We start from the raw sequence: 23771 nt of genomic DNA, 5'->3' as shown, positions 1-23771 counted from the left end.
CACTTTCATGTAGCCCCTAAAAGAAACACCGTGCTTGACCACGGGGTGCACAGGGGGACTCAGACACTGGCTGCAGCAAGATGTGCTCCCAAGACCCCCCTCTGAGCCCCTAAGGACAGAGGGAAGGACAGAGGGAAGCAGGGACAGGGCAGCGGTGAGCAGGCAGAGCAGGGAGCCAGCCTGCACCACAGTCAGACACAGGGCAGCTGCTCCCTCCCTTTTCCCAGAAGCTACAGCCACCCACAGGTTGAGGGGACAAGTGTATTTGGTTGCCATATAACACTGCCCAGCTCCTGGCCTCCGGGTGCCGATCGCAAAGGGCCCCAAAAGGCCGGGCTCAGCTGTGCTCAGACCCCAGGCAGGCTCCTGCCCCTCCGCCCCACGCTCTGCAGGGCTGCAGGCAAGGCCGCTCATCACCGGAGCCGTAATTAGCTCAGGGATTTATGCTGCAATGGAGCTTTGTAAAGGTGAGGGCAGCATCATTAAAGAAACCAGCAGGGAGCGGCCGAGACTGAGATGAATCCCTCCCCAGTTCAGCCCCCACAAGAGCACTCCTGCCTTCTCAAGAGCCATCATTAAATGCCGCTGCACATGATATAAATTAAGGAGACAAATGTACCGTCGCTGACAAACAGGCGGGTCCTACTGGAAACGCAAGCACAGCCCTGCGGAGAGAGCACACCGGCAAGCCGTGCTGCACGGGCACTGGATGAAGGATGCTGTGAGGCACCACTTGTGCCCATCAGTCCCAGAGAGCCAGCACCAGCTGATCACTATAACCCCACGAGAGCTCAGCTGCATTTAAGAACTAAAAATGGTTTATCTAGGAGGGTCAGTGTGTTTCCAGCAAAGGCTCCTACAAGAGGTTTCGGGCGTTAAGGCTGCAGCCACTATGAGTACAGCCCTTGCTGCAATATTTTGGCAGGCCTGGTCCCAAGAGAGGTATTTTTCTACAGATAAATATCAAGGGGAAGTAGATAGCTTTCTGTGAAACCTAAAGCATTTCTGCACGAGGTTCAAATTCACATGAGTTGCTTGGGGTTTTTCCTGGAAGGGAAGGGCAGCTGAATTGGTTTACTGCTCCTTTGTTTAAAGTCACAGAAAAAGACAGTTTAAGCAAATCCCTTAAAATTGGTATCAAAACACTCCAAGAATTAAAAGGAATCTACCCCAGAGCTAACGGTTTGTGACCCGCCTCAGAAAACATCCTCCTCATTACTTCCCCACGGGCATTTTAAAGGATTTCTTGTTTTTAGGTCTTACATTGTTCAGTCTCATGTTTGCTGCCCACACAGCACCGCACGCTGCTCGCCGAGTCCCCGGCCTGGACACTCACACAGAGGCTTTGTTAATCGTTTTCTATACAACCGTCACTTCACTTGCAAATACCGAATGGGCAAGCAAAGGATTTACCCCGATCCAGCCCTCCTCTCACAAAACAGATGTAAAAGGGACAAAATAAAAGTAGACCTTCCTTGGAAATGACAAAGCATCAGGAAGAAACAGGCAGTTTCCACAAAGAGCACCCATGTTTAGGCAAACCAGCCTGGGACTGGTGGCAGGGGTTAATGAAAGACCCCTCTGCCCCGGAAAGGTAAACAACAGCAGCTTTTTTAAATGTAAGGGACACAGAAAAGCAAGGGACAGGCGGACGCTGGTTGGAATGAACTCAGAAGCCTGGGGCAGCCAGGCAGAGAGAAGTCAGACTAGGCTTCTAACATCAGCAGAGCCTGCTTCGTTCCTGGGAAACCGGTAAGGAAAGCTCCAAGAAAGAGGAACTGCTTGCAAATTATCTTTCTTCTCTCCTCTTGGGACCAAATCAAGGTACAAGTAAATTACCTCTGAGAGTAAATCTTCAAAGCCAACAGGTTCTTACCACTCTGAAGATGCTTCATACCCAGCATTTTCATGAAATTCCTACTCAAAAAATAAGCAGTTGATCTTTTTACTGCTGTGGACAACAGGGGGCAAAACAAAGCAGTGCTTACACTCTCAGGGACAACGGAGGGACAACATCTTAAAAGCTTTGTGCAAATCTATGCTACAGTTGGTTTTGTTTAATCATATCCTCCTATTATTTGCTTCTGTCTTAATCATTTTGAGGAGTTACTACCTACCATAAAAGCCAGAATTTCAAAAGAACTCAGCATGCAATATTTGAAAACTCATAAAACCGTATTTTACTGCCTAAAAAGAATTTGTCCTTTACTGACTCTCAGTTGCTCTTCAATAACATTGATTTATAGACCCTCACTGAAGCCAAAGACAAAAATTTTGCTAAAGATGAAGAAACTTCAAAACAGTCAAAGCAAAGGGAAGAGTTATTTCATATGCTGCTAAATAATTCTGGTCTAAAAGTTCTGATTAAATTAAGTCATGGCATCGAATTAACAATCATCAGAACTAAGCACAAAAAAACCCTCATTATGGTCTACATCTGACTCAGCATACACTAATTTAGAGTTAACTAAAACACTCCTGCTTAGGATTAGTGCTGCAATAGTGAATTTGCTTTTCTATACTCAGCCTAAGATGACGCACGAATTAAACCCACAGTATTCAGCATGCTTTAGCTGAACACACTGCTTTGTACATGAACGCCACAGGTCTAAGCCAGCATCACTAGAGGTACGCAAAAAATGAACATATTTACGCAGTATTCTGTGGCAGAAATGACTGCCAAAAAGCTGCAGTTTCCTAGAAAAAATGCAGGGAAGAACACAGGCAAAACATCAATAGCTACGCAATGTATCTGTGCTGGGAGAAAGCCAGCAAAAGGAAAGGGGAGAGTGAACTCAATTTCCCTGGTTTTCAAAAGGATCATTCCGTAGACTTGGAAAATGTTCGTTGGCAAAGTGGTTCCCAGCACAGTGCAGAAGAGATCCCACGCTGTCCTTGGGAAGGGAGGTGCATTACGCAGCCAGTAGTTACGCATTCACATGCGTTTCTTAGCCATAAGCAAAGTATTTTACTCTCTACCTCCTAAAAACCCCGATGGGAGGTATGTAAATGTCTGTCCTGCAATCAGCCTCCAAAGCAGCCTGAGCACTACCGATGGGGACGGCATTGCTGGTGCATTCACCAGCCTAGCCGCTGCTTCCACAGGACCAGAGTACCATTTTGTAAAATGCTCTGAAATACCTGACTAGGAAAGATGTTTTACAAAACCAAAGGTCATTAAAGAAAATTACCGCATTTCCAGTTACTTCCTTTATCCTGTGTGAGGCTTAGGGAATGCCTGCAGTAAACGAGATACTAAATAAATGAGCCAAAGGGAGAGGAGAAGCAGCAGATGAGAAGCAGCAGCGAGTGGGAAAGGGCGGAACAAGAACACAACAGCCCGAGAGCTGCACTGTTCAATATATCCCGGCAGATCGCTGAACTGCTGCAAGCAACTGCAGGAACAAGTAAAAGAATTGACACAGATCAACGTGCAAAGGATGGAAGAGTCAGACAGCCCCATCTTGGTGCAAAAGAAGCATATGGGGTTTGTTTTCCTCTTTGCTGCCATTCAAGTTCAGTTAAGGCAATCTAGTTATTCAATTTAGATAAGCTTCAGTAGCTAACAGCAATTTAAACAGCTGCCTATGCCTCACCATTCTGTTATTACCTCCTTCTTTCCAAGTGCTAATTCCATTAGCAAATTGACTTCCTCCCTCACACAATCTGTCTGGCTTTAGCATGTACAATACTAATTGCTTCCTAATACTTAAGACCATCCGCAGGCAGCAGAAGTTTGTACCACAAAAAGCCTCCAGCGGGGAACTGATAGCACTTAGGCTTTGCATGCAGTCCCTGCCATCCTCTCCTCCAGGTGAGGCAGACAAACTGGCCAAGTGTGGGAAAAAGAAGTTTAGGCACCTTGTTACCAATTCAGAGCAGAAAGAGACACTTTTTTTTCCTGTAATTCAGCCAGTTATGTTGGGAAGAACAGGGACAGTGACTAAGCAACCAGGCAGATTACAGGAGGAGACAGAAAGAAATGTAGGGATGGGGAGGGTATGCTGTTTCGAAGGGTCCTTGCTTCAGCTGCCTTCACTGACCTCCCTAGACCTCCGACCTCCCCTATTCCCTTTTTGTGACCTTTCTTTTCCTCAGCTCAGACTGCTCTCCCTTCCTTCCCCTCCATCCCCCAGCTGACCTGCTAATGTCAACATCAGCCAACATACTTTAGATTGCTGCAAAACAGAAAAAGCATACAAGGAAAGTGCCATTTCAAACAGCAACTATGCCAATAAGAGGCCCAGCCCCATTTTTTCTGATAGCTGGCCCTGCACCATCCATCACAGCCCTCCATCTTAAAATAAACATTAAAAAAAATATATATTAATCTTTCATGCTCCGGGCATCTGGCTCCCCTTGGAAAAACAGAGAAAAAAAAGAAAGACACAATAAAAAGATGAAGGACCCTTTTGGCTCCCACTCTGACCTCCTCAGCTAAGCAGTGAGAAAATGGATTGTCCTGGACCTTTCATGTAATCTTTCTGCATTTCTAAAACACAGCTGCCCACAGGGTGCAAGCCCCTGCATTTACATTAGAAAGAGCAGAGAGGCTCTTCCAGATGGGACAGCTCCTCTTTGTTGATTTTAACCATTAGCTCCCAAACCAAGCATATGTCTGTTCCTGCTATTCAGAAAGTTCTTCAGCACAGAGGGGATCCCACAGCCTGCCCCAAACGCGACCGGAGGAGGCCTCGTCCCACACAGCAATATTGACAGGAGAGCAGGCAGCAGCACGCGGCTTCCTCTCTCCTGTGATGGGTCTCTCATTTACAAAGTTCAATTGCCCATTTCTTCGTGTTCAGTAGACAAAAAGAGCTCCGTAAACCAGGTGTGTGGAAAGTGCCTATTTCAGTTTTCATCAGCTATTTGTATTTTTGCTTGTATGTATTAAAAAGGGTGGCTGCTCTTTGCACACACTAGGATGTATGCTACAGGCACCTGCCACAAAGACACCCATGGACAGGAGAGATCTAGACCAGATGAATGCCGGCAGGCAGGCAGCAGGCTCCCGAGGAGGCTGAAACATGGGTGCACACTGCATGCATGGTGCTGCTGCTTTTTACAGGCTGTGGAAGGAGGAGAATTTCCTGGGGGTGAGAAGAGTTTCGCAGGACAGAAATCTAGGGCTCACTGTATGCAGAGTTCGCTCACTGTGGTGTTAAATCTGGGCAACTTGCTTCACCCTGCTTAGAAGAGGCTCACTGTGGTTCTAGTCAAGTTGATTAGAAATAAGTTTTAAGATAAAAGAAGCCAGATAACCTAATGCAGGTATCAACAGGGCAGATTAACAGTAAACCAATGCAAAACATGGAGTTTACTGTAACTTTTTTTCATACTGATCTTTTAAGCACACTTGAGATACAAAGATATGATTTCATCTCCCATCTCTGCAGCAGAATGAGGAGGCGATTAAGAGCCCTACCTACATAGATCTGCTTCCCAGTTTGGGGAGATACCACGGAGCCTCTGAGCAGTTAAGTCTGGAGTAGAGCTACCAGCTTCAGCAACAGGGGAGCTCTTTGACAAGGCAAAGAAATTCTGCATTAAGAAAACACAAGATTAGTAAGTATGAATGGACTATTTTGCAATCCACTCCCCTTCTAACCAGGTCAACGGAAAAGATATCTCCAGAGCCAGCTTAGAGGAGATCCTAGAAATACTCCAGAGTAGAGGGGAACAGATTACGCTGGAAGTGCATAGACAGAAGTCTGCCCACAAGCCTCCCCGAACATCTGATGCTGCAACCCAGATGGACTTCAGAGCAGGGAACGAGCAATGCCGCAAGGAAGAGAACTGCAGCAAATCAGGTTTAAATCTCTGCCTAGATGGGTACGTACAACGCGTTGCTCAAGGTAAAGAAATGTCTCCTGGAAAGCAGCAATAGCATAGCATGCAAAGCACAAGGTCAGCCGACATCTCTCCAAGCTGGATTTCTAATCAGCTGCATCCACTAACCTTAAAACAGGCTGATCTAGCTCCTGCCTAGCACTGGTTCTTTGGTTTGGCCATTCAGACAATAACAAAAATATGGCCCTCAGCATGCCAAAGCACAGAGCCAGCCCCTCTCGCTGGGCTGGGGAGGGACCGGTGTTCCTGTTTGGTTTCTCCGCAGGGCTTTCTTTGATTACTGGCAGCCACAGAATTGCAACAGTGATAATGAATCTAATTATCCACTTCCTGCACCCTGTGCCATGGGAAAAGAAGAGTTGAACTATAAGGTATCCCACCCCATTCTGCCTCCATACCTTCTGAAAATCTTTTTTGGTCACCTCAGCCTTACATCATCAGGTTTGCATGTTCCCTGCCCCCATTATACTCTTTCAGGCATTAGCCCTCGTTCATCAAGATGAGTTGAGTTTCAGCAGCTGTTACTCCATCCCTGCAGCTCTCTCCAGTGTCTCTGGGAGCTTGGTAAGGCCACATCTCAGGCTGTTTACAGCAGTAGCAGGGAGAGCTTAAGGCAAGAGAGAAATCCTGCCATTGCATACAGTTGGAGGATGCTTAGAGAGATGACTCATGCTCAGCCAGGGAGGATAGCCCCAAAGATATCTGACAGCTTGTGGGTGTTTGTTTTGAGGCAGAAAGTGAAAACAGTGAAGGCAAAGAAGAAAACCAGAAATTTCTCTATCCCGAGTGGGACAGTGGCCTGGGCTTTACTGACACCAGCACTCAGCCAGGTGAGAATTCAGGGCCTGACGCAGCAGCAGAACCAGCCCGTGGCCAGGAAGGTCCCAGCACAGATCTCTGTACCAGTACACCTGCACAGAGAGGACTGCTTACGGACGAGTTCCCCACCTACAATGAGTTAAGCGATTCCAGTTTCTGCAGCGTAAGCACAGAGGGGTGCAGAAGATTTCAAGAATTCCTGGAAAGCAGATGCAGCCAGTGCAGACCAATTTCTAGGGAACAAGAAATGCCTCACGGGTCAGGAGGCCAGGAGGGGGGCTGCAAGCAATGCAAACAGGACCAGTGGCTCCCTAAGTGCCTTCAGGTTGATGAAAATAGCACCCCAAGAGAGAAAGGGCTGCAGCACAGGGGTGAGCTCTGCCTGCAGAGTGCAGTGAGCGGGGACAGAAATAAAGCCAGCGAGAACAAACCATCAGCACAGGCCACAGACGTGTGCCCACCACCGTACATCACTGCTGGCTCAAAAGAGCTTACGATTCCTCACCACGCACGTCATTACAGGAGCTACATGATCTTGCTGCAGGAAAAGGCTGCTGCAGAGTGTTTAAGCGACCCGGCAAGAGTGCCAGCAAAACCAAGGCGATGCAGTGAGAGCCCAGAGGGCAGAGCAGGGGATAACGGGAACAGATGGAGGCTGGCATGTGAAAGGAGCAAGTGGTCCTTGAAGAAGCAACACAAGACCTGGCTGCTAAAGGACAGGGCCTTGGGAATCGCAGAAGAACAAAGCAGACTGACCACAGATGAGGATGCCCTCAGCGAGCGAAAGACTGGGAAATACTGGAATAAGGATCAGAGAAAGCAGCACACGCTCCTAGCCGAGGAACAGAAACAGAGAAAAGCATTGCAGAGCCAGAGGGAACAGCCCAGCGAAGACAAAGCCAGCGCTGAGCACAGGAGAAACTTCAGTATTGTGGAGCTGAGTCAGAAGCAGCTGATGAAGAACAGAAACAAGAAAATCTTGGACAACTGGATCACCATTCAGGAGCTTCTGACCCACAGGACCAGGTCGCCAGATGGAAGGACATACAGTCCCTTGCTGTCTGTCACAACTGTGTGGCAACCCTCCTGTCCCTCCCCAGAGGGTCGCCCCAGGCATCAGGAAAGGACAGTGCAACTTCCCGAAAGCATCTTCTATCACCGCCGACCGGTTCCCCCCAACATTTCCAAACTTCTGCTGGTTATTGTGGCCATTAAAGTCTCCCCGCAGAAACAGGGAACTCAGTAAAACTACAAACCGGGAATTCAAGCCCGATGACAGGCTTGCTTCTCCACTCAAATGCAGCTAGACAACCCCAGGGTCTACAGATTGTTGTCCCGATATACTTATTACCAACTTGACTGTACATGAAGATTTGGCTCACTATGTTTCAGCCTGATTTTTTTTATATAGGATTCTCTGCAAATAAGATATTTACTTCTATATCCATCTCTTTCTATATTAAAGCTTTTTTGTTATTGTCCTGGTAAAAAGGAAAAAAAATAGTATGCTTCAATCTTTAATATTAGAGTCGTATCATTATTTTCCCCAGAATTGGGTGTGCTATGCATTCCTGTACTTTAGTTCACAGAAAAAAAGGAAACAGACTTAGTAAATACAGTTGTTTACTGTGAAATAAGAGACAGAAAGTCTTGAAGGCACTTAATAGGTCCCTCTGTGGATTCTGCTACCAAGGGGGAAACAATACTCCTTACTGAGCTGCTGCATGTTTTATACTTATTAATTACTAGAAACATGAAAGATCCACAAGCCCACTGAACTCTTTCCTTCCTCCCCCTTTAAAGGTTTCAGGAATGAGCTCAGCTCTGAGTCATGATTAAAATCACCCAGTTATGTTCCTAAGCAGCAGTGCTCAAATTGAAGATTTGCTTGTGCTACCCAATGCTCCCTGCTTCGCTATTCTACACTACAAAGGAAACAGGGCAAGCTCTGAAACAGGGCTATCGCTTGAAGAGACTTTACTGTTTTCCAGGCTGCAGTGCGGGGAGATGAATCTCTCTAGAGGAAGCAGGCCGTGGTGGTCCACCCCTTGTCCCCACGCTGCCCCCCAGCTGCTGAGACCAGACCACTTGGATCTGATGGAAAGGACACCAGACAGCCAGGAAACCTGGTCTGTAAGCCCACCTCGAAAGCATCCTTACTTCTTTGCACCTCTTGCTGGAGAAACACCATCTACCAAATTGTGATCCGTGTCAGCTCACATCACCAGAGTTCTGGGCAAAGCAGAAGAAATTCGAGGAAATAAGACAGGAATCGGGATTGCAAGTTATTAACTAAATAAAAAAAAAACCCCGAACACCTAGAGGTAAAATAAAGGCCAGCTAGAGGAGCATGGCAAGGTAGTTAGCAGCAAGCAGTGGGCAGTTTCTGTGGCTCAGTGTCCTCTACCTCCTGTCTGGACCATTCCAGACCATCCTTTCGCACAACGTGGAGGCAAACTGCCTTGCCCCATCTGGAGCTACTGTTTGCACTACTCCATTAAGACTCAAGCTCTGGTGCTACAGTTCTGTACTAATTTACCAGACTCCGAAGCTTAAGAAAATATTTGGAAATAGATTGTGTCAGCCAGAAAAAAAAAAAAATATTTACAAACATCACAGAATACTGCATCAACGCTAATAAGGAGACAGAGACAAGCAATTGCATTAAATCTCATTCATTTCTCTGCAGCTCTCCTTCCCAAAATCTTCTGGAAGAAGTAGAGAGCCATGCTCACCAAGACACCCCCTATCACTCCACTTCCAATGCCTACCAAGCATTCATAAAACAATTCTCCTTGCCAAAAGTGCTGCTGCTCTTGCACTTCTTCATGGGTGCTGTTTTCTGTGTTTCCTTCCTCCTTATTTGCCGCCAACTTCTGTTCCCAGGTCAGGGATTTTTGAAAGTTCAGATCCACTAAGTCATTTTGGATCACTCTGACCCCAAAGTAGACCCTCTTGATGACTCTGAAGGTCTTCAACATCTGCACATCACATCGGTAAGTCCCTGCATCAGATTCCCTGGTAGGGGAAAATCTGATGACAGAATCGGGGTTTTTGAAAGGTTTGAACAGTACATCATTTGTGGTGATAAGGCCTTGAGCAAGCCTCCACGTATAGCTATAGGCTCGGCTACCAAAGCCGACTGCGTCCGAGGTCAGGCAGCTGAACTGGAAGGGTTTGCCCACAGGGACGGTGAAGTGGAGTAAGCCACAAACCCAGCTGGTCAGGCAGCCCGACCGGCGCAAGGTACAATTCCTCCTCCCTCCGTCCGGAGTGATCTCGCATATCTCCTCCAGTTTGAAGCCCAGCCCACAGGTGACGCTGCAGGATGTGCTGTTGACTGCAATTTTCGCTACAGCTGACTTCAGCTCTTCTGGGATGGTAATTTCAGTTTCAGAGGAAACTACCAACACTAGATAGAAAGCACAAAGTAATATCCCAAGGATGTGGCTGTTCCCCAAGGTCTTCATATCGGGGGTTATCAATCACCTGTGCTGCTTTCTAAAGCTGTGCAAATTCAGTAGTCAAAAAGAACCAAAAACGAACCCACAAATCATTCTTTGTAAACCTTCAAACTAAGTATTTCTGAAATCCCACCAGCATCATCTTCAAGACACAATCCTTCTGTTAGGAAAAACCCTCCAACAAGACAGGCTTGAAGTACAACACTGCTAAAGAAGATGCAACACGTTACTACGTTGGTCAGTGTGAATCATAAATTCCAGTTCGTGTAACACAGCAGCAGAATGTTTTAATCCACTATATTCCAGCAATTGGGATCTATTTGACAATTTTAAAAAAGATTAAGTCCTCCCTTCTCTGTAAGATTTTACGTACTATTTTAGATGAATTGCCACTGTAAAGAAGTACTGTTCCAGTTTCATTTTCCCACCAAACTATAAAACAATATAAGTAATCGCTACTGGAACCTTTAAAATAATGCTGTTGAGCATAAAGAAAGCCTAATTCCTTACGCAGCACCTACGCAGTTCTGGTTCATATACCAGTTGTTTTATACACCAAAATCTAAAGCACTCCCCAAATTACCAAGATCACAAAAACACGATTTCAACGTCTAGACAGTCTGATGGCACTGCCATCAAAGGCAATCTGAACAGTATTTTGTCACTGACGACATCCATCTCTACACAGGGTTCACTGGTCACTCACGTCTCCGCGAGCCCATGTTCCCGGGGAAGCGGTGCCGATGTCACAGTCCGGCTGCCCGGGTCAGAATGCGGCCCCAAACCTTCCGAGGGAGAACAAAGAACTTCCCTAAGTCTGAAGCCAAAGCGAGTCCTCCGAGATGAGGACTCAGCACAAAAGCATCGTATAAGGCTCTTGACATCCACTATCAGACTCAGAAGGGATTCAACAGCACTGGCCTCGCAACATCACTCAGAGGAGCTGTGAGCCTGAGCCCCGCGCTCTGCGCCACATACAGCCACTGACTCCGACGAGCAATCTGAGCCAAAATCTCCGCGTTCAACTGATGCATCTGTAAAACAGAAGCCACTCGTACACCCAGAACAATTCACTTAGTGAACACTCAAGCGTCCCAAAAGAATAATGCACTACTACAAAAGTTCTTCATGAAAAAAAAAAAATCAAAGTGACTTATTTCTGATGGCGTAACTGAACTGTGGTCAAGCCAGTTCAATAATCAGTATCTCCTTACCAGCACCTGAATTATGGATTGCAGAAAGGATTTGGATTGCCATGTTCTTCAACAGCTCTGCTAACGAATGTCCTTATTTCTCTTCCTAAAAATCCTTAATTTATTAAAATGAAGACTTCTGAAGATCTAGTAGATGTATTTTCCACATTCAGTTTCCCTGGAGGTGCACTCTACGCCCAGCACGCTGTGTGTTCAGCTCCCCTTTCGCACGTCTGTCTCGGAGCGCCTAGGCTGCACTCGGGGATACAGGGCTTTTATTGGACTACAGATTTACTCCTGTCTCTTGAAAAGAGATCATCAACCAAATGCCACGCTAAAAAAACAACCAAACAAACAACAACGCACCAGCTGTGGTGAAGGCACAGTATGTTTGCGTTTGCAGCGGAGCTGTATTGTAGGATTCCTAAACATTGTCACAGTATAAACAATCACGGAAGTATGGAAAAGCCAAAACTTACCCATTGACTTTAGGAAATAAAACATACCTCTTTATTTACAAACACAAAAACTAACATCACTGCTAAATACTACCATCAAGCCAGTATCCGACAAATATTATACAAAACTACAGATACCAAAAAATAAAATAAAAGATGGAAGAACATAAACCAAGGACATATACACTGTACAGAGAAGTTTTAACAGAAATGAAGGCTGGAGTCTGTGGCAAATTATATGCTTTAAAATAATCTAGAGAACCATTGCCTGTGCATCTTTCAAAGCTTGTGGGCTCAGCCACACCACGTATGGGTGGATTTGACATAACAGTGTTCCAGGAAAGATGCGAGTCATCCTACAAGCAGAACGAACAAAGAGAACTAATACTGTACGCATGGGAATGAATTTCATTAAATGAAGCAGGCCACTGTACCAAAGCCAGAAATGAAAATACCAGTTTTAAAAAACCTTCCGATTTAAAATGTCTCCTCTCTTCCCACGCTTATATCTCATGCAACTATGCATACTTCCGACTGCAAATTAATCAATCTCTTTATGACTCCTCTTCTTGGTTTTTCATGTCTGCAGGACACTGAAAATTTAAATACGTAGTGATAATCTCAATAATTACATCTAGGGAAAAACTGAAAGTAATTGCATAGGAACTATAAAAGTCTATAAAACAAGGGGCATTAGGAATGAAAACTTTCTTTTAACAGGCGGTTGGTCTAGTAGAGAGAGGTACTACAGAGAGGCTGTAGGTGTTGGATAGAGAAAGCGTCTCTTCCCATTCCCACAAGGAAAATATTACAACCGTCTTTAAGGATTAAAAGGTTGAAGCATGGCTGGGAATGAGCTGTTAGCATTCATCTTTCTTCCATTCTTGATCCAGAAGTGGGGAAAAAAAACCCTGAAAACCTACTGTTTCAGTTCGGAGAAACATTGGTTCTGTTTCTTCTCCAGCTGCCAGTACCTACCAGCTAAGGAGGGAACCAGTTGTTTCTGGTAGGGCACCTCACAGGAAAGAGACAGAATAAAAACACTTGCAAAGAGAGAAAGAAACTGCCAACACAGCTTTTCATATCACAGGCTAGAAGAAAGCATATAAACTGAGTATTTTATCTAGAGCTACTTCCACTTGTTCCTCTTCCCGTAAGCAGAGTCATCCTTCACATCTAAAATATTCACAATATGACGATTCATTCTTTGCAGACTTCAGAGGGTGCCTTGATTCTTCACATTGGATCTCTGTCCACTTGAGATGAAATCAAACCTGGCACATCAGCAGCAGCGCTTTACTAAGCATGTCAGCACAGAAGACATCACACTGAGCTAACAGAAAAGCTGATAAGGTAATGCAGCTGGCATAGAAGGACTTACAACTCACTGAAAGGAAAATTAACAGCAAAGAAAGGGAAGTTTGCAGGATACACAGTCATACGGCATCGGGAATAAAAATACAGACTTTGGGTATTCTTCAATCCAGGAACAAAAGAAAAAAAATATTTAAAGACAATGGCTGATGAGCTGTGGAGTGGCAGAACGTTGGGTACCGGCTCACTTGAGAAATACATATGTCAACCCAAAGGCAGTCCAGTTAGTCTCTTTGCAAATCGCATGACCTGAGAGTCAGCATCTTACACTGTTCCATGAAGAGGCAGTTAAGGAGGAACGAAGGCCGTTTCCTCTTCCATATTCATTTCTTACAAAAGTCACTCCCTGAATCCGTGAACAATCAGTCTGCTGTTTTAGTCAGTCCACTCTGACTGAGCATTTCATCTGTTTTCCACATTATGGTGCCAATATAGGAAAGAGTACAGGAAGATAGAGAAGAGTGTCTTCATAACAATTCTGAGATTGCACCACCTGCTAAAGAGATCAAAGACAGGTGAAAAATAAGTAATCAGACTCAAACAGATGTTACCAGAAACCAGAGACCACCAAATACGGTAGCATTTCCAGAAAAAAACTGAAAGAGAACAAGATTTTCTAGATAAAACCATTCTTTCCAGAATGAGATATAATCAACAAGACACCGCCTATGACAAATTAAGATCTCTAGTATTTCTGCACTTGTATTTGAGATCACGTGCACAGGCATGGACAAGGTGGCTAAGCAACTCTGAGCTTTTACTGCACAAAGTTGCGAGCAAACTTACCTGGTGTAAAATTTTTTGATTCACCAATCCCAAAATCTCAGAGCAAAAGCACAACTGAAAACAACAAGTTCCACCTAAGTTTGGGTTAAACCAGATCGCCGTAAGATTTTATTCTAAAACTATAAAATGGATCAAGCCTCTCAGTTTGTTTACACAAAACCTGATTTTGACACAGCAGCTTTAAGAATAAGACATTTACTGCCAGACTGCACAGCACAGTGACACAGACGCACTTGCAGCGGGCTCCAAGTCCCGGCCACGCAGCTTGCAGAAAGACACTGTATTATGGCATATCAGCAAACAGTTTCCAGAGGAGAAATGCTTGTTGTGTGACTGTTTTAGCGACCGATTAGTTACTTCAGAAAGCAAGCGCACAAGGAACTAGCAGAATTAACAGCTTCATGCACGAGAGACAGAAAAGGCAGTCTTGGCTCCAGGATCCCAGGCAGGTGGCCATTTGAATTTGGAAGTGTGTATCAGCACGTGGTGGAACACCAACCACCCCAAGAAAAAACTGGCTACCCAAAACAGGAATTTTAAGCGGGAGCCATAAAGAGAACAGAGGAAGACAGACATGAACTTCATGGACTGAAAGACTACTGTGAGTTTGGAAAGATCCAAGCGACGGTTTCTTTCAGCGGACAGTCTGTTCTTATAACATGACTCATATAGACACTTCCAACACTGACTACTGAGATCTACTGCACGGATCTATCAGATCCTCTTAAGTCAACAGTACTGTAGAAGGGAGCATAACAACAGGTCCTAATGAGAGACAGAAGTCCATTATAGCAATATTAATTATTTGCCCATAGCTCAGTCAAGCTAAAGAACACCAACATGGAAAAATACCTTAAAGTGCTTACAGGCAACAAAGACTAAAAGTAAATTTTAGAAAGCTCTACCACCTCCAACAGATGGGTAAAGTAAGTAGGGAACTTGGGTCTAAACCCATTTGTTCGTAAGAAAAGAAAATTTCCATTTTACAGCGTCCAAAACCCAAAGCTCACTGTACTGGCACGGGTATGCACATCCCAAGCTCAGCAGCAGTAGCCAGTAAAATTCCACTGCTGTCTTTTATAGCAAGTCAGACTATAACAACTGCATGGGAGCATTACAAGCAAAACCACACAAAAATCCTCCCAAATACGGCTTTGCAAGGATGTGTAAAAAACAAGGAGTCTGCCTAGAATGTTGCTTCATTTGAAATGCGTTAGAGGAAATGGGAGTATTATTTTTCCAGCTCTCGGAACAGACCGATGCAATAGTGATCCCAAGCTGCGAGAAGAAAGTACGCTGAGATCTGTCTACAAACGTAGATCGAGCAAATTAGTAAAACAAGCGGATAACAAACTTACATAAACATACCTTGAAAAAGTTGAACAAAAATACTTGCTATTAAAACTACTTCTCTGAAAACAGACTGCTTATACAGCTACTTAAACATGGAAAAGTCAAAACACACAGCATTGATTTTCTGAAGCAAATGACTGAAATTCGTTTTGGAAGCCACATTGTTGTTTCCAGTGCACGATCCTTTCTCATCTATATCCTTTTGCATATGGTCGTGTTAATTAGCAGCGTGATAAAAGAAAGCAATCAACAGGCCTGCTGATGAAACTAACGGTTATACTCAATTCGGTCTTCAAACCGGTCTTGTCCATCCAGCGTGGCACAACAGAGCAATCAGGATGTGTAACAGGTGCCAGCAAAAACATCTGAGGACCTACACAACCCAGACAATTCCTTACTATCGTACTTTAAAACATACTGGATGCCTCCCAATGATTTGAGAAGTCAAAAGAGAATTACCCTGTCCGGTAAATCTGACACTAGAAGCTACTCAGTACCTCCCAGGGTACAAACGAGGGCTAAGGATATTCTTGGCTGTTTCATTTCTGGATTTTGCAAGGTGCAGTGTGAAAGGATTAAATGGAAGCCCAGAAAACATCCACCACATTCTTCCATGTATAGACTACGTTTCTTTTATCACATTCCCGTTTTCTACAAATAGCAATTATCAGTACTAGTACAAGCAACATAACAGGAGCTGAGCAGGAAGGACAATGAGCAAGGTGGGTAGCATAGGACCAGCGGTGAGGGAAGGAAGGGAGGGAAAAATAAAACCACTTCTGTAGAGTCTAAAATCCACAGCAGCAGCTGCTGAGTTCAAGGAAAAGCAAAATTTGATAGATCAACTACACTGTGTCTTTGAAACCGTTTATGTATCAACCCTGAGTTCTTCATTACAATCTAAAAAAAAAAAAAAAAGGGAGTCCACATCACTTAATCCAAACACGTGCTTTCTTTACTACACTTGAATGAACTTTTCCCAAATAAGAAGCTGAAGTAGCAAATGAGACAGAAGGGAAACGTTTAGTCTCTCTGAGACTAAGTCTGAGCCCCAAAGGTGACTGCAACAGTCCTGTTTTAGTACACAACCGACAAAATATGTCCAAAAAAAAAAAAAAAAAAAAAGAGAGAAAAGTCCACCAAAATCTATCCTCATTTACAGCAACTGTACTTTCTGGAATTTAACTAAGGCTGCTGTATAGCTAGGAATAGAAAATTCAGCTCCTGACTTTTATCTCAGGGTTCGTGTATCAAACGGACCATTATTGATGCTCCATTTCCTAGTTCCGCTTACAGAACTTTTCTGTTCTTCATCGCTCTGCCTAGTATTGACGGCACAAAATGTCAATTTAAGCTTCAGAATCCTTCACTATTTACATCCCCCCCCCCCCAATCAACCCAGCAAAACCAAACGTTATTACTGTTTATGTAAGAGTCGATAGAAGTTATCAAAAAGATTAAAGTCATCGAAAAGATTTTTTGCTTTTGAAATAGTGCTCAATCTCTATTAAAAACCCTACATGCTCTTTATATGCAACAACACAGGCATGGATATCAGTTTTATTAAAAATATTGAAAGCACTTCCACTTAAAAAAATGTAAAATTTTGCCTATCCTTGACAGCAGCTAAACGTTTAGTGAGCAAGTGCCATTTGGGAAGATAAAATGCTATGACTATATTAAGTCAGGGTCTGTACAAAGCAAGGCCACCAAGCAAGCCAACGACGCTCACGCTGGGTTCTCCTTACCTGTCAAAGGCTGTCCCAGCTCCGCCTGCACTTTACCCTTCGCTGCTCCTTCCAGAGGTAAAGCACCTCTGTCCCCTTTGTAGAGTTTCGGTTTAAATGGAGAATCTTTGTCTTTACCTTTTGATCCTTTAGGCCTGCCTGCTTGCTTCTTCTTGGATTTACCATCTCCCTTCACACCCAGCAGCGGATGGACTTCTGTGGAGAGACAAGGTGTTACCAAAGCGAGTTATCTCTTGGGATGCTTCTATCAGCACATACATCGTTAAAAATTACAGTTTCGGGATGCCTTTACTCATTCCCGCTTTGCAAAACGCCAGCAAAATTTGCAGTTGGTGACCGTTAATAACTGCTGTAAGAAGGGACTTCACAGGAAGATGAAAATTAAGGAGTGACCTTCTGAACTTCTGGTCTTCAGACCATCTCAGATGTTTTATTGCCTATTCTGCAATGTCAGCTTCTACGCACCATCATTAGGTACTCCTTGTAGTTCAATGTTGGTGGTTTTGGGCTTCTTCTTTGGTGCCTGAGGTCCATCAGAGGAGGACTGCCTCTTCTTCTCAGAACCTATTCCCTCATCAGTTAAAGAACTCTGAACCGCATCTGGTGGAGGCCCATAGGGGTTTTCTTCTGGATCTTCAACTTCAGGAGCAATGGGTAAGTAAAGCAGAGCCTTGGAGTCCTCCAGTTCTTCATCGCTGTGAAAGAAAAAAAATTTGCCTTCATTTAAAATTAGGGGTTATTGTAACATATTATACAGAGAATCTTAGGGATACATTTTCTATTCATACTTTAAAGAAAACAATTACTCTTTCACCTGCTGCAGAAGGCAGCAATGGGATCCACACTAGTTACATCCACTTCTTCATCTTCTGCAGCATCAGCACCTGGGAACGAGGGGAAAAAAGAAGAATTAAAGACAGTAAGGAAAAGACCAAATGACTTCAAAAGAACGGGACTGCACTTAAATGTCTCAGCATGCAGAAATGAAAACTAAAGCAGAAAACAAACCTAAAGAATTTCCTCTTAAATCCATCAGGTTTTTATTTTTTTTCTATGTTCTAATACAGACCTATTGCTATAAAACACTAGTAGTAAAGCTAGACGGAAGATTTTACATCTTCCAAATGTTTTGTTGTTTTCACTAAAATAGTTCTTAATCAGATGAAATTTGTTTCAATGCTTAATTTGCACAAGCCAATGTTACACTTGAATATTAAAAACTGCTAAACAACAATTAACGTAAGTATGAGAAGTGCTGCAAAGCCTGGTAATGAGGAGAGCTCTGTGGTATGCCGGGAATAATCCTTATTCCTCTCCATAGTTTAACTACAGCCTTTCACAGTACACAATTTTTTGGCACCACCAAGTGGCCAGGTTGTGCTGCTACTGATTCAAATTCAGCACTGCTTCTGCCGAGAGCAAGCCCGTACAACGATAAACGCCTGTTTGCTATTGCTTCTTGCTTAAACAGGTACTGGAGAGGGGAGGCATTTCTAAAAAAAATGTTGCATGTCAATCGGCAGGAATCATACTGATTGTGCTAGTTCATACATTTTCATTTATTCCACTCCTGTTTTGTCATTTAACGCCCACGTGTACTACCGTGACCACTAGTTTTAATTTTTGCTACACTCACGTATTCAGAATACGAACTATTTGCTACATAGAAACACAGTTTATGCAGTACCTGTCTGTTCTGGTTCACTCTTATCTTCATCTTCAATGTCAAACTCCGACTCTCTCTCTTCGTATTCTACATTTTCATCCAGCTCTTTGAAGTCAGGCGCAAAGGCACTCCAGTTTTCCTAAACCACAAATTCAAACCAATTTTTACCTCAGGCAAAGGAACAGCAGCCGTAGTGAGGACTCATGTGATTACAATCTCATTCTGCATTAAAATCCCCCAAGCCACGCGCGGGATCATAAAAATCAAGCCTCATTCGGGTCCACAGTCATGTGGCAAATTACAAACTGCACAAATTAGTTCCTACTGAAAATATGACATCGTAATAGTCCTTAAATATTGCACCGTATGTAATAATTACTGCTACACCCAGAGCTGTACGTTCATGTTTAGCCACCTACGTTTTGGCTCACTCACACAGATTTCCTGCACTGACACGACACAGTCAGGACACACATAAAATGTCCCTGCGATGATACTTAAGACTTTAATGCAAAGCTTAACTAGTTCAGCCCCTGAAGCGCGAGTACCCTCCTCACATTCAACAAGATGGCAAACATATTTCAAGTTAGACGGGTGAACCTAACGAGCCTGTCGAATTGGGATTTAACAAAGGATTTCAACATGCAGTAATTCACCCTACTAGTATGGAGACCACTGGGGAATCCTCTTAAGGAAATGACCTAAAACGCTTACCACTTGATTCTGAGCCCATATTGACACAACACCGCTTGAAATAGAAGCTATGATCGGTCGGACAGGATGCCACTAGATTTATTTGAAAGGGAAAAGAGGAGAAACTTAATTGGTAAATGGAATTAAGAAAGCTTAGTTTTCGAAATAACAAGAAACATTGTAATAGCAGACAGTTTTCTTACTGCTACATCCAAGAGCAGCTCTCCTCTGGTCCCGTGGAGGATTTTCACTAGGTTTCCGATACTCTTCTCCCAAATGTACAGGGCATGCTGTCGTGCTGAACCTGCCACTATATATTCACCATCACCAGAGAAACAGCACTTCTTCCACGGTGTCCTGCGTGCAAAAACAACATCGCAAGCTAAACAGTTAAACAACGGCACAACACGGAGGACGGAGGAGTGGGCTTGTTCTTCAGACTGGGATCTTGCACGCTCCCATTCACAAATAATATTTACACTTCAGGTTGTGCCAGACAGGTTTCATATGAAAGCATCTGTCCGTTACACTGAATGAGACACTGAGCCCTGAGACTCAGTTAGTGCAGAGCACACAAACCTCACCTTTTCAAGCCAGGCTGACCAGCCATTCTGCTGCCTCTTACCTGTTCACCAAATCCTGCAGCTTCTGCATCGGTTCAGGCTCCCCATCTCGTCCACAAGTTAGAATTTCACGGCCATCGTACACCCTGATTATCCGGTCAGCTGTGTTTATTAAAAAGCAGCTGTAGGAAAGAGGGCACAGAACATGCATTGCGTTAGAAGACTAAAAAAATAAAAAGAATTAGAATATGTTCCATGAAAGAAGGGGGGGGTTTAAGACCTTGTATGCTCTGTCAATCTACCCTAGAGCTTTCAATTCATCTTTAAAGATACCACCTGATAGAGGAAGTAACTCACCTGCCTTTCCGAGCAAATTCAATCGATTTAATAGCTGTGGTGTTGCTGGTTCCAGTCGTCACTCTGAAGGAAGCAACTAGATCCTGAGTGTCTGTTTTTAAGACCAAGATCTGAAGATGAAGGAGACAGAAGGCAATCAGTGTCTTCGTAACAACTCACTCCCCTTTCGGTACCTTTCGCATCAGCTACTAACCCTGACAACAGAAGCCTCAGCAATCTACACAGGAATAGTTGGGATTCTGCAACTGCAGTTTCTACTACAGTTTCTGCGACAGTTCTGCGACATAAACATTGGTTTATTTACACTGGAAAAGGATCCAACAAACACGGTCAAAGACAACAGCAACACAGAGACCTAACTCAAAGTATCATAGTCTAGAGATCTTCAAAGACAAAGCGTGATGCTTTATTCAGAAGATCGTATCAGCGCGGTATCAGTTATTCAAGAGACATTCCAGAAGCCTTATTTGTGTATTAAAACAAAGAACGCAACCCAGAAACGTTAAGCGTCTTGATAAAGACAGGAAGCGATCTAAGCTACTGCACCCAGCGCCGCCTGCTACAGTCTCACCTTCCCCTTGGCATTGCCCGTATAAATGTATTCCCCTCGCCTGTCAAAGGAGGCCACGACATTGAGATCAGAGTCATCATCCACAGGCAGGACAACATGTTTGGAGTCTGACAGCGTTAGCATCACCGGCGCCGACTTCATGGGACAAACCAAAACTCTGTTTCTGCAAAGCAGAACAAGAAGAGTCAACAGTTTCTTCTCTGGAAAAGAAGTTTCCACATTTAGAAGTAGAAAAAAAAACTCAACCCGTATCAAGAAATATAGAATACCCCTGTATTTTTATCATCTTCTTTCATCTTTGTTACTTTAAAAATCACAAAATCACATTAAGCCGGTGTCTACTTTCACTTCCTTTCTTTTTCTGGAAGCCTCTCCAAGTTTACGCAGTAACTTGTAAACTCAAAGAGACAGTCCTATACACGTTTCTAAGAATTATTCCCTTGTTTACTCTCCTCCCTTCCCGACATTTTCATAATAAAAAGAGCCACTACAAATCCAGTTAGGGTTCTGATCACAAAAAGAAGATACACTGACGGCGTCTACTAGGTTCGGAAAAAATCACTTTGCAAACTGCAATAAAAGCATTTTAACAATCGTTAGTTCTACCAAAGCCAGAGCAGTTCTACCAAAACGAGAGCATTCGACCCTTTTTACACGGGACTTACTGGTCTCGCGGGTGGTACTGAACTTTCAAGATAGGCGAAGGAAATCGAAATCTCTGGTCGCAGTCTCCAGAGAGCACATCCCACTGCGACACGATGTTATCGGTCGAGGCACTCACCAGTTTGTGACCGTCTCGACTCCAGCTACAGTAACGAGAGGCAGTTCAACTGAAAGTTGCTCCTTAAACGTGTAAAACATACACCCAGGGTTTAAAATTATCAGGCCGACTTATCGAGCTCAGATATAAATCTGTTAGCCTGAAAAATAAACTAACACCCAAAAACTTCACAGGCGTAACGCGTTTCCAAACTCTCTTAAAGGAAACTACCCTAAAACGCAACCAAGTACCCCGCAACGGGCTGCCATTTCAGCAACCAACACGGCCAGGCGTCGAGAGCTGCCAGGGTATCGGAGCGCCCGACGCTCAGCAAACGCAGGCGTGGACAAATTCTAACAAAAATGAGAACAGCCTTTCGTACCCAGCGCGTCGGCTACGAGCTCAGTTACAGCCAAACGCCGAATTCGGCTGTTCTGAGAGAAAAAAAAAAAAAAAAACCAGCAACAAACCCCGAGCCTTTTCTCACCACAGCGAGCAGACGGGGTGGATGTGAGCGCTGATGATTTTGGCGATGCCCCTGGTCAGGAAGTCCCAGATGACGATGCGCCCGTCGTTGCAGCCCACGGCGAGCAGCGTGCCCCAGCGGTTGAAGGTGCAGGTCAGGGCCATGCTGATGCAGTCCAGCGTGCCGTCGGCCTCCTGCGGGGAGAGGGCAGCGGAGGGGGCGGTCAGGCCGCCGCCCCGCCCGGCCGCCGAGCCGCTCGCAGCAGCAGCCGGCGGGACGGGGGCAGCCCCGCGGGGCGGGGAGGAGGTTTACCTCGGGGTAGTTCTGGCCGAAGGACTCTGCAACGAAAGGCAAAGACGGCGCTTGAGCGAGGCGAGGCGCGGCCCGGCCCCGGCCGATCGCGCTGCGCCGCTCCCCGCCGGCGGGGGGGGGGGGGGACGACGACGGCTCGACGCCCGCCTACACGCGGCCCCCCCGGCCCGCCGCCCCCCCCCGCCCCCGGCGCGGCCCCCGCGCCCCGGACCCACCGAGCAGCTCCAGGTTCATCGCGGCCGCCGTCCCGCTCCCTCCGTCCCCGCCGCCGAAGGACCCCGCTGGGGGCCTGCGCTGCCGCCGCCCCGCCGCTCGCCCGACGAACCTCCCGCTCCCCCCTTCCTCCTCCTCCTCCTCCTCCGGCCCCGCGGCCCTTCACGGCCCGGCGCGACCCGACCCAACGCCGCCCCCTCCCCGCGCTGCGGCCGGGGCTCAGGCGGCGCGGCGGGGCTCAGGCAGCGCGGCGGGCAGCCCCGGCGCCTGCGCGGGGAGGGTTCCGGGCGGGCCCCGCGGCCGCACGCCCGAGGTTCCGGGGCGCGGCGGGCGGCGCTCCGGGGGCGGCGGAAGAACCACCGACAGCGGCGGGGAGCGGCCGTTCAGAGCAGCTTTATTGTGCGGCGCCCGGTAGGCGACGGCTGGACTCACAGCCGCGTCTCTTACAACACACACACGGGGGGGGGGGGGGGGGGGACACGGGGACACATAGTACCGCGCGGGTCGGATACAAAAAACAACAACAACAACAATAATAATAATAATAATAATAATAAAATACAACGGCTGAGCTCGGTCGTTCCGGTTATTGCACTTTCTCGTACGCGCTCGGTAAGCTTGTGACATTTTCCTATAACGCCGTAACACGCACCAGGGCTCCCCCCGGCCAAGCACGCCAGGCCGCTGTAAGAACATCTAGTGCTATTTTATTTTAAGCCCCGAGGGAGTTTGAAGCAGATAATGGGCCGCTTTCTCCTGAAAAGGGCAGTTCTGCTTTAGAAAGGGGGGGGGGGGGAAGTTACACAAGTAACTCTTATTTCAGCTAAAATTAGCGGGGCCAGGGAAGGCGGGGGGGGGGGGGCTGCTCTCCCCATCCCCAAATCCCGCACCAGGGTGGGATGGGGGGAGAGCCCAGCCAGCCCCCTTACAGGTAAACTCCACACTGCTCTTCGGTCCCAAAACAAGGCGGTTAGTGTAAGTAACAGTCCTGTGAATTAAGCTAAGTATCTGGTGCTCCAAGACGCGCAGTAAGCGTCCTGCAGACTTCTGCTCTGGCAGCAAGATACAGCGAAAGCAGCATCGCTGGGGCAGGCTGCTGAAGCCCTCCAGCCCGTTCCTCATGTG

The 23771-nt window shown here is 45.8% G+C and overlaps 2 protein-coding genes across 4 annotated transcripts; both read right to left on the bottom strand.

Moving 5' to 3' along the window:
• Window positions 1–9337: 9337 nt before the first annotated feature.
• Window positions 9338–11196, bottom strand: TMEM81 (transmembrane protein 81). Its single transcript, XM_076357965.1, has one exon. It carries the CDS (start codon window positions 10137–10139, stop codon window positions 9345–9347), a length of 795 nt encoding a protein of 264 aa, XP_076214080.1. The 5' UTR covers window positions 10140–11196; the 3' UTR covers window positions 9338–9344.
• A 617-nt stretch (window positions 11197–11813) lies between these two features.
• Window positions 11814–22723, bottom strand: RBBP5 (RB binding protein 5, histone lysine methyltransferase complex subunit). Of its 3 annotated transcripts, none has more exons than XM_076357853.1 (14): window positions 22649–22723; window positions 22434–22459; window positions 22143–22315; window positions 21561–21701; window positions 20896–21058; window positions 20325–20434; window positions 20030–20149; window positions 19608–19761; window positions 19426–19497; window positions 18733–18850; window positions 17860–17929; window positions 17511–17740; window positions 17046–17240; window positions 11814–13654 (listed from the first exon to the last, which is right to left on the bottom strand). In XM_076357853.1, exons 1-14 carry the CDS (start codon window positions 22665–22667, stop codon window positions 13626–13628), a joined length of 1620 nt encoding a protein of 539 aa, XP_076213968.1. In that variant the 5' UTR covers window positions 22668–22723; the 3' UTR covers window positions 11814–13625. The 3 variants fall into 3 exon arrangements, with proteins under 3 accessions (XP_076213968.1, XP_076213969.1, XP_076213970.1); XM_076357854.1 differs by having other exon boundaries at window positions 11814–13651; XM_076357855.1 differs by having other exon boundaries at window positions 17163–17240.
• Between the last annotated feature and the right edge of the window lie 1048 nt (window positions 22724–23771).

This window comes from Aptenodytes patagonicus, chromosome 22, assembly GCF_965638725.1.
Source record: "Aptenodytes patagonicus chromosome 22, bAptPat1.pri.cur, whole genome shotgun sequence".
NCBI lineage: Eukaryota > Metazoa > Chordata > Aves > Sphenisciformes > Spheniscidae > Aptenodytes > Aptenodytes patagonicus.
The sequence above is the reverse complement of the archived record's forward strand: the minus strand, read 5'-3'. Positions and strand labels throughout refer to the sequence as shown.